This window comes from Musca vetustissima, unplaced genomic scaffold, assembly GCF_032173495.1.
Source record: "Musca vetustissima isolate MV318-11 ecotype Yass unplaced genomic scaffold, APGP_CSIRO_Mvet_v1 utg50210, whole genome shotgun sequence".
NCBI lineage: Eukaryota > Metazoa > Arthropoda > Insecta > Diptera > Muscidae > Musca > Musca vetustissima.
In genome coordinates, this window is record NW_026873305.1 from 28,164 (window position 1) to 42,659 (window position 14,496).

The 14,496-nt window shown below is 31.7% G+C and overlaps 1 protein-coding gene across 1 annotated transcript in view; it reads right to left on the reverse strand.

The window, feature by feature from the left end:
• Positions 1-6,418: 6,418 nt before the first annotated feature.
• Positions 6,419-14,496, reverse strand: part of LOC133323863 (large ribosomal subunit protein eL18-like) — a 47,109-nt gene continuing 39,031 nt past the window's right edge. Inside the window, exons 3-4 of the mRNA XM_061532767.1 lie at positions 6,549-6,602; positions 6,419-6,487 (exon numbers count right to left, since the gene is read on the reverse strand). Coding sequence (XP_061388751.1) covers positions 6,419-6,487; positions 6,549-6,602 — 123 coding nt within the window. The remainder of the gene's footprint in view (positions 6,488-6,548; positions 6,603-14,496) is intronic.

Here is a 14,496-nt window from a genome sequence, read left to right on the forward strand (position 1 = left end):
GTTTGAGGAAGCAAATCTTTCTTCAAGGAATAACTCGCTATTCCCAGCATTTTCATATGTGTTACACATATATATGTCAATGGCTCAATTATAGGAAAAATGTGGAAGCGATAGAAATATAAATTTGATACATTTCCATTCATGTTTTTCAATTTTTATTTTGAGGATTCGAAAATATTTCATTTTCAAAATAAAAATAATTTCATGATAATTTGTTTGTTTGTTTACATTTTTCTGTCAAATGAGTTGACACTAGTAGAACTTACAACAACAAATTTCCATGTGGTTGTTGTATAGTTTTTTGTACAACAACACTTGCTGTTACCTTCTATTATTATACAATGGCAATTACTATTCATTGAAAAACTGGGTAACAACTATTGGCCTGTTCTCGTACTGCAAGAATCGACCACTTTTTACTACGATAGCAAATTTTCCCTTGTGATATCGGAAAAATATATTAACAAGTGAAAAAGACGTTTGGATACCCTCCACCATAGGTATTCTGAAATGTGAAATGAAAATATAGAGAACTTATCAGAGTGTGAACATATATCGACAATAATACTAATCGATTTTTGTAAACCATAATGTACACCCAATACAAATTTCAGCAATTTTTAATGACATCTCAAAACCCCGAAACGCATTTGTGTATAAAAGCCTCCAAATACTGAAATTTACAAGACAATATTTGTATCTTCCTTCACCCCAATTATTAACTCGGTAAGTATTTTTATATAGGCTCTAGACCTAAAGTTATTCTTCAACCAGACGTTCTAGATTTTTATCTATATATCCTACGAATGTAGAATGATTATAACGGATGACTAAATCGTCTTAGAATTGCATACTTTGTAGGGCATAAAATGACAATGTCGAGTACGGAATATTCCCCATACTATGGTGGATGGGGAATATCGGTACCTTCTGGTACCTCCCGCACAGGGGCTAGGTCTAAATACAGGTTATAGTTCATTATCGAACCTTACGTTCTAGTTTTTCATCTCGATATCCTCCGCATGTAATATGATTAGAACTAAACCCAAAACACGGAACAAATTGCACAACTATTTTTATATAAAAAGGGGGTTATATGGGGACTACCCCAAAACGGAGTGCATATTAATAATTTTTAGTAGGGAACTTTATTGCCATATACGACTACAAAGTACCAAATTTCAGAGAATTCGGTTGAAAAACGTGCTCAAGAACGTCAAATAGCTAAAATTAGGAGTACCCTTATATGGGGGCTAGCAGAAAAATTGGACCCACATTTATAATTTTTGGTGGAAATATTTGGCATAGGAACCAAGTGTACCAAATTTCAGGGAATTCGGTTGAAAAACGCGCTCAAGAACCCCAAAATACCGACATTTGGGGGGGTACCCTTATATGGGGGCCACAAGAAAAAATGGTCCTATATTTATAATTTTTAGTGGAGAGATTTGCTACCCAATAAGAACTGAAAATTAGAGGGTACCGTTATATGGGGGCTACCAGAAAAAATGGACCTATATGTATAATTTTTTGTGGAGAAATTGGGTACCCAATAGCAACTCAATATACCAAATTTCAGCGAATACGGTTGAAAAACGCGCTCAAGATCCTCAAAATACGGAAAATTGGGGGGTACCCTTATATGGGAGCTATACCTAAACGTGGACCGATATATCTTCGAACTTGACCTGCCTGCAGACAAAAGACGACTCTATGCAATATTTTGGTGATCTATCTCAACTCGTTTAGACGCTAGAGTGATTACAACAGACGGACATGCTTAGATCGTCTTAGAATTTTACGCTGATCAAGAATATATATACTTTATAGGGTCGGAAATGATTATTTCGATGAGTTACAAACGAAAAATCAAAATTAATATACTCTCCATACTATGGTGGAGGTTATAAAAAGGGGTTTATATGGGGACTACATACAAAAGGATACGAATACAAATAATTCTTGAAATGGGGATTTGTTACCAACTACAATATACGAAATTACAGCAAATTCGATTAAAAAACACCCTCAAAATACCGAAAATTATTGGGTTACCGTTATATGGGAGCTAGCAGAAAAAGTGGATTAATATTTATAATTTTTAGTGGAGACATTCGGCACGAAGCCACAATACTGCAAATTTCGTGTTATCCTTATATGGGGGCTATGCCTAAACGTGAACCGATATAGCTCATCTTCGAACTTGACCTGCCTGCAGACAACCCTATGCAAAATTTCAGCACCCTATTTCAATTCCTTCAGAAGACAACGTAATTACAACAGGCGGACGGAAATGGCTAGATCGTCTTAGAATTTTACCCTGATGAGGAATATATGGGAAATTACAAAAATCTTTTAAATTCCTTGAAACTGAGGTTTGCAAGGTTATAACTCGCGAAATATGAACATATTGCATATAATTTAAATTCATTTCTATAAAATGAAGTGTTCTCGTCAAAATCTTAAAATATTGGTAATAAATAATAAGTTGCGTGGAAGTAGTGATGGTGGTAATGTAAAAAAATGGAGCCAACGAGTTTTTTGTGTTCCTTCCTGATTTGTGGCTAAACTACACAACCCACGCACATATGATCAGTGATTAAGTTGCAGAATACCCCATGGACAATATGGTTCTAATATATGATTATTCGATATAACCACTGCATCCACCCAAAATGGATCCTCACATTTTGAAGCCGGATTTTCGGTGTTTTTTGAATTTTATCTTATAATTAGGACGCGCATGTGCTCACCGTAGCTTCTTTGCAATTGGATTCCAATTTTTATAAAAAAAATATTTTTTGAATCTAAAATTAAGAAAGTCCATTCAAATTCCGTGGAACCCCGCGTGATTTTCGTTTTTTTACGTGCCAGATCTAATGAACCCATCCATGTTCAATTCCGCCCGGATATAGGTATCTTGACTGTGGGAAAAACTGCAAAAACTTATTTTGACAAATTCGCGTATATACTCGCGTTTTTCCTCGAATGGATTACACATACATTCATTCTTGTGTTATCATATTCGCGAATCTGTGTGAAAATAGGACAAAAATATATCGATACGCGAATAATATTCGTATTTTATCCAAAATCGATTGGGGAGGCACATCCGCGGTTCTTAATCGATCCTTTTAAAATAGGTATCCTTTAGTGTATTTTCATAGGAGATTACTGAAATCGGATGCGCATAAAAATCGTATGCACGTTGTGCCATTTTTAGGGTTTTTGCATAGTAAAGTGCATCGAGCGGCACACTTTGGCCGCTTAATTAAACCTCGAAAAATTCATCATTATTGGAAGAGATTGATTCGGTTTATATGAAATCCGCATGCGCATCAACTGATTTTAACTAATACGCAAACTTGCTTTTTAATGTTGATCATTTCCATATACTGTAACTGCAATATATTTGGTCATTTTTAAAGTCAAAACTCTTAACAGAGGAATCTACCGATATTTAACAATCATCTAAAATTTTTTAGAAGAAATCGTCACATGTTTTCGAAGATCTAGACAAAACCGTATTCCCTTAACCAAACTGAAAAAAAACATTGTGTGGCAATTGAAAAATGAATTTATTTTATTTTCAGATATTTTAATGCTTTTATTTGTTTTTCGCGACTATTAAACCGTATTTTAATGTGATTTGACTAGTATGCAAAAAAGCAAATGTGTCATGAAATTCGCGAATTACTACAAATAGGAAATAATTTAATTTATATTTGAAATACAAGATTTAAACCCGCTATAACTTTTCTGCGCAGCATCCGAATTTGTGAACGCGAACAGATTTTGAATCAGCATATTTTCCTTAACCTGTGTACCAAAAATCATGAATGTGCTCGCAAACAATTTTTTATGGAATTTTAAAAGAGTTTTGTAATTTCCCATATATACTTTATAGGGTCGGAAATGAATATTTCGATGAGTTATAAAGGGAATGACAAAATGAATATACCCTCCATACTATGTTTCGGTTCTATTCCTTCTTATATTATAATTATCTAAATTTTGTTGTAACATAACATCTAATATTTTTCTTTTAAAATAATTCATTTTAACTACAAAAAAATATTTATTAATTTTTTAGTCCATCGTAAATATGTATTTTTTTTTAAATGGGTTATGTTTTCTTTAGAACTTGCTGCTTTAAAATTAACATTTAGAATATAACAAAAAAGAAATGTGAATAAACAAGTATAAAATATGAACAAGTAAAAACGATATTAAGTTCGGCCCGACCGAACCATGAGTATGAGAATCAAAATATCTAAAATTAATTAATAGAAGCTTGAACATACCGAAAAATTCTCAAAATATCTAATAGTGAGACTACCGTTATATGGGGCTATAATAAAACGTTAGTGATATATTTTTTTTTTTTTTTTTTTGCAGTGAGCCAATGATAGTGCACAATACCAAATTACACCCAATTCGGTTGAAAAACGTGTCCAAATTCTCAATGTTAATAATGTTTAGTGTGGAGATATCGTTATAATCATCCAAAGAAACCAATCCCCTTAATGCGGGCGTGGGTCAATATTAAACATTTTTAGTTTGGAAATGTGCTATACAATGAGAATCCAAAATACGAAATTACAGCTAATTCGGTTGGAAACCCTGTACAAAATACCCAGGGAGTACTTTGTGGGCTCTCTGGTGAACATTTCAAAATGTTGCAAATTGAGTGCACACTGAACCTAATGGCAGTGGGTATAAAAAATGCGCAAAAAACATGCGTATAATGGTAAATTTTCTCTATTTTTTCTTTACTTATTTAACATTCTTGTAAAAGTACGGTGGCGCCAACTAAGTTAATCTAATTTGCAAAACAGATTTTGAAATTAGTGGTGTGGAAAACAAAATTTCAAAAAGTATCGCCCTATTTATTTTTAATTTAAATTGTCAAAAGTATAAAAAATGATTCACTTTTTAGTTTCCAACTTATTAAAATATTATTAAATAAAAAATATGACATATATAAATATGTCATGTATAAATTTTTATCAGAATTAGAAATATGTTAGAATTCGCTTTAAAATATTGTTGTTACATCATTGCATTTGAATTAGATATGGTAAGTTTGAAAATTGTACTTATTTACCATATTTAACGAGCCATTTGCGACATACATATTTAGGATAATTGTAATCTGTAGAATGCAGTACATTACCTTTGATGTGAGCAACCCGAAAATTTGGTAGAGTCGAGTTAAATAAAAATTTTATTTAGTATTTTATATACAATCCGACATTGTTATATCCTTGAACAACCATAAAATGGAGGTAATCAATATTACATTTGGGAAGGCGATACTGTATATATTCCTGTGCCTCAATTCTCTAACACATTTTATCGACACTCAAATTGTTTAAATATTTTAACGACATTTTTATCGAATTCGACATTCTGAAACGTTTTTACAACGTTTCTTATTGTCGTTGTTGTTTAATAAACTGGAATAAATTTTGTGCTGTTAAGTTGTCGACAATTTGTTTATTATTTCTGAAAATGGCATTTGAGTATATAATGCAAGATTTAGCATTACACAACTATGTGGATAGAGAACCAACAGTAAACCGGCGATTACTCTGCGATGTGGACAATCCATTCAATATGTCAATACGGGAATTTAAAAAATTGTATCGTATAAGTCCTAATTTAGTTCAAAAATTGTCGATGACGGAAAAACAGGTTTGTATTCATGTCAAATCTGTAGTAATGCCTCGTACCGTAATTTGCTCACACTTTAAGGTACTTGCAACGTTAAGATTCTATGCCACGGGATGTTATCTGCGCCCAGTGGGTGATCAATGTGGAATATCAATGAGTCAGTTAACAATAAGCGGATGCATTCATCGTGTTGCAGATGCCATTAACCATTATCTGTTTATTTCTACAATTAAATTTCCAATGACTCAAGAAGAGCGCCAAGCTGCTAAAACAACATTTGCTACAGCATTGTCACCGTTTGTGGGAGGTACTATTGGAGTTTTGAAAATTACTTGTCGTTGCTTATCAAGGCAAATAACTCTACTGTATGCTCCAGGGTTTGCAGGGAGAGTTGTTAATGCGTGTTCTGTGTTACATAACATGAGTTTAACTGAAGAAACATATGATGCCTTTAATGAATTGTCGGTTTCAGAGAGCGCCATAAACGTCGCATTAAATGACTCACCGTCATCTGCAGCAAAACGCATTCAAGAAAGAATAATAAACAATCATTCTACGTAGTCTTTATAATGTAGTTTTTTTTAATTTTTTCTGTGGAAGAATATCATTAAAACCCATTTTAAAACGAGTGCAATACGCGTTTTATTAAATTTATTTAAAACTTAATAACATTGTTAGACATTAAAAGCATTACATTAGATAAATTATTAAAAGACGCAGCACATGCTTTAAGACCTTCCCCCTAAGTTTTGATAGCTTCTGCCATCATTTTTGTGCCTTCGCTTCTAGCAGCACTAGATTCTGCCAACATCTAAATATAGAGAAGAAAAATGGTTATGTAAACGTTATGTTTTCTGTTTAATACATCTTACCTTAAGTGATTCAGCCTGCTTATTGGCTATATCTAAAAATTTATTATTATTTTTCTAGAGATACCATTCCAAAATATTGTTTATCAATAGTCTTTTAAAATATGTTACTGAATAAAGCAGTCGTTGCTGCAAACAACAAAAAATGTCGATAAAAATAAGAACTCGACAATCGTTAAAAGTTACTGAATCGACCTACTGATGTATGTTCTGAAATATAATGAATGATAAATCAATAATGTATGTAGTGACTAAAGTATATATAATTTTAATTTTTATTAATGGAAATAAAAGAAATATAGTGGCTTCGTCCCAATTAGAATTAAACTACCGATGACTGAATATTATTGAATAGTGAATTTAAAGACCCATTGTATGAAAAGTATCGAATTTGGTTGAATAATAACGATTTATGTTAACAATATGCCAAAAGAGTGAAATTTTCAAGACCCATTATATGGGAGGTATACCAAATCCTGTATCAATCTATCCAATTTTTTTGTCATTTGCTTTTTAGGCCAATAATAATTTGTGTATGATTCCATCCCCCTACGATAACTTCTTCTATTTTTGGCCGCTGTTAATATGAACTCGCGACATAGTGGGCCGTAAATAAATGCATATGTATGCGTACCATTTTATTAACCTCAAAAGTTAAAAACATGTATTTCAATGAATCCCTGTAGGGAAATGAACCAATTTTAAACTTACTTTAAATTAATTTTAAAATAGTCACTACTAGTCCATTTATCGATTATTTTTCTTTGGACCAACTGACTATTTTTACATGTCGATGATCGCGGTAGTAGTCAGTAACTTTCCAACTGGTTACAAACTAGTTATTTTTGACCGATTTATAGTAAGATTAAAAAAATGCAGATAGTCATCGGACTAAAAGAGATTAATTTGTATGTAGAGTTTTCGAAATGACTATTAGTTGGTATATGTTAATATAACTATTTACTAACTTAACTTGGCTAATTTGTAATTATACGAATAGTGCAATGTTTGAATCTATGAAATAACGTTAGACAATATACAATTTCAGATTAGAATTCAATATATTTTATTATAAATTGTTGGAAAATTATATACATAGGTGGAAATATATAAAATATGCTGAATAAATAATTCATCACAGAAAATTAATATAAATGACTGACTTATAGTTTTTTTGTATGCATATGTTGTGAAAGTGACGTTTTTTAATAATATGCTTTTTGGAGCTCCACTGGAAGTGATCGCAGGGCATCCATAAGGCACTCGAAAACATTTTGGAAATCTTTTAGGCAGGCTGAATATCTGAAATATAGTGAAATTAAAATTCGAATAAGAATAGTTGGTTTTAGTTTATATAATAAATTACATACTTAAGTTTATGCTGAGGCGTTTCACTGACTTTGGCGGGGACTCCATTGGATGACTTTGTTAGAAATTTTACAAATATTATGTATATGCGCTACAAATTAAAAAAATATGTATCTATATTTGCAGATTTACATAATTTTCTACGATGTGACTTGCTAGGTAACATTTCAATTATATTATTAAAACACTTACCAATTTATTTTTAATTTCACACTTAAAGAGCACAATTACAATTAACTACGATTTACACGTCTTCACTCTCCGAACTTTCAAACAGAATGATTTTTCTTCATCTTTGCATTCGGTGTTGTTGTGTGGAATGCAATTCTAACGGTTTCTTGTTTTGCGTGTGTTATGTTTTTGATGACATGAACATATATTTGGTTTCAATGTGGTTGAGTCTTAGATGACTTTCTAGCTAATTTATAATCAGTTGATTAACAATTACTTTATAACTAAACATTTTGTAAACTAGTAGATGAAAGTCCTACAGGGATGTTACCCAAATACGCATTGGTATCAATATATGGGTAATATTACCAATTTTGTAATATTCCATTTTCAAAAAATCAGCTTTTTTGATTTTGTGGCACATCAATGATTTTTGGTACACATATAGGGAAAAATGTTTTGACTCCGAAACCGTTCGCGATTAAATTTTTGGTTGATGCGCGCAAAAGTTATCGAGTTTTTAATTTTGGGCTTAAGAAAAAAATCTTAAAATTACGCTGTTTATTATATTGACCAAAACCGTTGAGAATATGAATATATTATAATAATAGCGAAAAAGTTTCACATCATGAGTAAAATAATAAACATATAGGATATTACGTCAATATTTTCATTATAGTCATGACATACACACACCTAAAAATTCATTTAAAAATATCTACATAATCTAAACACCACGATGAATCAAATGATATAAAAATCACACAAGTCTGTGTAGCGGTTTGTAAATTACAGCGACAACAAAACAAGATATTGAGGAAAAATATTTGTTTTTAGTTCGAAAAAATAATGTCATCATATTTATTTTTGAATTTTATACAAGAAATTTCAGGGAAAAAAATTTTGCTATTTTACCCGAATTTCGCCGACAAATTGACATATATAAAAATAATCACATTTTGTGTGTAAGTATACGCCTTGCGGATTATACCAAGACCCTTCCGATAAATCTTGGGGTTCTATAAATAGGAATAAATCTTAAAATAAAATAATATTATGAAATATACATTTTATTGTCTCTAAATCGCGTAATTCTTAAAATCATTTGATGCGCATGCGGTTTCCAGGAAGTACTGAAGTTTATCTTCCAATCCATATATATTTTGCGAAATTTCATTTGACGGCTAAGATGTACTACATGTTGCATTGAAGTACACAAAAACTCGTAAAACGCGAACAATTTCCGAAAACTCCATATGCCATTAACGCGCATCAGATTTCGGTGTGCACCCTAAAGAAATACATCGATCTATACCGATTTCAACGCGTTCCATTAAGAACCATGGATGACCCAGCACAATCTATTTTTGAGATAAATTGGGTACATCTCTCTTTCGGTTGAAGATTTTAATGCTCTCTTTTCGCGAAAGTGCAAAAACCGTAACCGGTCATTTATTGAAACGGAAATTATCCACAGAAAACGCAAATAAATCCGCGATATTTTCAAAAACATTTTTTGCCAAATTTTGTGTTTTTGGAAGGCCAGTTCCCGCCGTTCTAGTAGATGGATTTTCACGAAGAAGATTTTATATCATCCGAAACATAAAAAACCTTACTGATCGCGTGATGGCCCTAAAAATAGGTTTTTTTAGAAATTTGATCGCACAAAATTCTCACCTTCGGATGAGTATTGCTCTGAAGCTGTGCACACTACATACACAAAATATATATCAAATTACTCAGATTCGCGACTATAATAATCTTATAATCGATCTTTAGAAATTCCTGCTTGCGCATTAAAACTAGAAGTAAAATTCAAAAAAACAGTCAAAATCGATCTTCAAATAATCAGCATCATTTAAAGGTAGATGCAGATAAAATTTTGAAAAATTATACATAAGGGGCGTAGTCCCCATTTTGTTGGCTTCTAGTTTTACATTGACACGAAGACCGTGAAATGAGTGGCTTAATCACAAATCGATAGAGAATATAAAAAAACAAAAAGCGCGGTATAAACAAAATGAGCTAAGTGTTTTGGAAACTTCCATCTCTGTTATGAACACATGTAAAGTTCCAAATTAAAAAGGGTTGCCATTATTGATATCTCAAATGAGACTACATGTCTGTTTCGATCTGGCAACTCCTTCATATCGAAACAGTTGATCAAAAAAGACGCATCCGCAATTTTTTACAATGGAAACATTACAAATGCTTACCTTCATTGTAAAAAAATTGCGGATGTGTCTTTTTTGAACACCTGTTTATATAAGAAGGAGTTGTCAGATCGAAACAGACAGGTAGTCTCATTTGAGATATTAATAATGGCAACCCTCTTTAATTTGGAACTCGTCTCTCAATTTCAAAATGTTTGAAAAATAAATTCCTTAAAATGTTGTGCATGTCGATTGGCATATTTAAAAAATATATGTATATAAATGTGTATGATATGTACAGACATACTTATTTTTAATCAGGATTTGCGACCAATAAAATGCAACATACATTTTTTGATCCACAATGTTCTTAAGCTATAACTGCTGATGCTACAACTTATATTTATAGATTATAGAGGCTGGGAACTTTAAAATATTAAACATTTTGTAAATTATGAAAAAAAAATGAAATTTCATCAATTATCCATCAACATTTTAGAATTTCCTCTATTCAAACTGTTTCAAAAAATATCTTGTGTCAAAAAATGACTGCATTTCAAGATTCTACCATAGAATGGAGAGTACAGTAAAATCTGGTTCTAGCTAATACGGATTATCCCAACTGCATTTCACAACTCATTGCGCATTTTACAATCCAAATTGTTTGTCTCTATTTGACTATGCAAAGGAATTGAGATAAGGTGCTGGAATTTTGCATAGGGTTGTTTTGTCTGTGGGTAGGTCAAGATGGGCTATAATGGTAACACGTTTTGGGGAAACTCTCATATAACGGTAAAACCAGACTTGCGATATTTTGAGGATTTTGGACAAATTTTAAACCAAATTAGCTTTTATTATGTATTTTGTGTTCTCAATGGGCAACAAATCTCAATATTGATTTATTTGTTTTGTAGTCCCCTTGAAACGGTGTCACAAATTTTCTATATTTTGCGGATTTTAAAGACGTTTATAACCAATAGAGATTTAATTTGGTATTTCGTTATTTTCAGGATATTCCTATCAGACGTAATCAATATTCGTCTTTAGGTATAGCCTCATACAGGAATCGTATGTTTTCATTTGGGGAAGGGGGTGGGCCCGATTGTGCGAAATGTAAAATTGTTCCTTCCTTCTTTCATTAAGGCCCCAAAAATAAATAACGTCATTACTCTTAATGTATTGGGTATATAATAATTTATAATAATCTTTATTTTGAATCACGTATTTTGTTTTTAGATTTTTAGTTATGTTAGCAGTATTTACTTCAGATTTATGCATAGACATAAGGGCGTAGACTTTGCATTTGATTTTTCAGCTACTTTTTTACTCGACGTAACTTTTTTCAGCTGATACTATGGTTACCGGTATCGTTATTAAGATTTGTAACAAACATGGGACAAATAATATAGTTCTTTAAAAATACTCGTAGTTCGAACTCATTACATTTGATCTCTACTTTTGCGTACTAACCCTTCTTGGCACTAAAACTTCTACTTCTTAGAAATAAATTCAAATTGAATCTTACCATTTCTCCTATTTCTTCAAACGATTCTACTATCTCTTCTATTGAGGTTTCTTATAGGTTTCATATTGTGAAACCTATCGTGTTTCAAAATATGAATGTAGTCGTTTGAAAGATTTCTTTGCTTCTCGAAATATTCTACATAAAGTAGCATACCTTTTTGGATTTTCTAAAGAATGAGCAAATATCCAATATTATATAAAATTTTCTTCGAATTTCTCGAATCATTGAAGCTTTATTTGAATTTATTTTTAAAATGTGAAAAGAACAATGAATGTATACCACAGAAATGAATTTTGATTTAACAATGGTCTGCACTCCATCATAATTGCTGGCATGTTAGATGCGCCGTCATAGCCTTGACATCTCAAAAATATTGGATCCAAACCCAACCTGATTACTTTATTATGACGGTCCAAAATTCTTTTTCTGTCAATCCTCTTCGCTATATAAATTTAAAAATATTTAAATTAATTCAAATATAGTCGATCAAAATAATAGTAGTGCTATTGATTTAATGGATACTAATAACTAAAACAAATAATACGTCGGCTATTTCATTTCAAAAGGTGGGCATGTAAGTCAGTATTTAGTGGCAAACCCTTTATTCGCAATTACAGCGACACAGCGTCGCACTATGTCGCGAGTTCATATAAACAGCGGCCAAAAATAGAAGGAGTTATCGTAAGTTAATGAAATTTCGTACATGTGCTTATTATTGGCCTAAAGAGCAACTGACAAAAAATTGGATATGTCGGACCAAGATTTGGTATACCTCCCATATAATGGGTCTTGAGAATGTCACCCATTTTGGCCTATAAAATCTTTAATATTCAAACAAATTCAATTAAAATTTGCAATTGACATTTAATTAGGCCTATAAAGCAAATGACCAAAAACTGGGAAGATCGGACCAAGATTTGATATACCTCCCATACAAAGGATCTTGAAAATTTTACTACTTTGGGCTATAAAATCTTTAATATTCAACCAAATTCAATGAAAATTGGCAATTTACATTTACTTATGCCTATAAAGCAACGGACCAAAAACTGGGTAGACCGGACCAAGATTTGATATAACTCCCAAACAAAGGGTCTTGAAAAATCTGATTTTTGGACCTAAAAATTGTTTATATTCATTCAAATTCCACGAAAAATTTCATGTCTTCATCCAAATTACATCAAATTTTGGCGAAGACAGTAATACGTGTTGTAATTTAGTTGTTGGCCCATATTTCAGGTACCTATCATACCAAAAGTCCCTAAAAATATAACTTTCTGTACTATAAAATTGTTATATGCAGCTAAATTAAGTATAGTAGTTTTATTTTTGTTATTTTTATTATAATATAAAAAATAAACTAATAAATTACTTTTTTATCATTCACAACATTTTATATTATGTATATATATATATAATATTGTCTTCACAAATTTAAGATTTAGTATCATTCACATTATAATCTCGGGCCTTTACTTTATGACTGTTTAAGGATATTACAAGGTCGGATTGTAATATAAAATACTAAATAAAATCCTTATTTAACTCGGCTTTAACAAAAGTTCGGGCTGCTACTAATTATTTGTTGGCATGACTTGTTAACATCTTGTGAAAGTCGCTCAAAAGGTATTGTACTGCACTTTGCGTATCCCATGCCATGAACTAATATTTTTCTGTATGAACCTTCCACAAAGGTAATTCATGTGCGACCTCTAAATTAAGATTATAATATTATGTCTCAAATGATCTGATAAATAAGTATAATCTTCAAATTGACTGAAAATTTATTTAAAAGCTATATTTTAAACCAATTCTCCCATATCTCCGCTTCGTTTTACCACTTAATTGCATATTTTATGTAAAATATTGTATTATTACTATGTTCTGAATCCATTTTCTCCTTCCTATTTGACCCTCAATAACTTATTTAATTGTATACATAACATATTTGACCTTTCGCTTCTAACCATTTCGTGAATATGCCATAATTTTTCATAAGGTGGTCACCAAAAAAGTTAAATAACTCTTAGGACCGCAGGACTCCGCAGCTAAGTTTTTTTATTCCTTAAATAACACGCTTTTCACCACTCAAATAAAAAAATAGAGCTAACCTTTTTTAAACCTTTTTTTCCGCTCCACTAATTTCAAAATTTGTTTTACAAATTTGATGAACTAAGTACTACAAGTGTGGACGACTGTATACACCATATGATATCTATACACATACAAACTAAAGCGAATCCTAGTTTTTACATCCACAGCAACCAAAATAAACACTTTTATAATAACCGTTAATTTGAATATTCAAATATTTGAGCATCAGAATATAAATAGTTTATAAATAATCATCAGATTTGAACCTTTGTAGAGACAAAACTACTCGACATGTCGATGTAAAATTTCATATTTATTCTAATTGGAGTATTTTCTTTCAATCCTCATCAAAAAATTTGTCCTCCGTGGTACTTGGTTTTGACCATTTTTGGCCGGGTTCGTGACACTGTGCGTCGTGGTATGGAGCTCGCCAAAATTTGGCACATTTTGGCTCCCATGCATCCTTTACAACATCCCACAATGTGCTGTTGCTTGTAAATAGGTTTTTTGAGCAACCACGCCTTTACATCACACCATAAATTCTCAATGGGATTGAGATCGGGAGACGTGCTGGTCATTCCAATACCCTTATGTTATTTTCTGGAAACCACTATTTTGCAAGAAGGCTGGTATGCTTTGG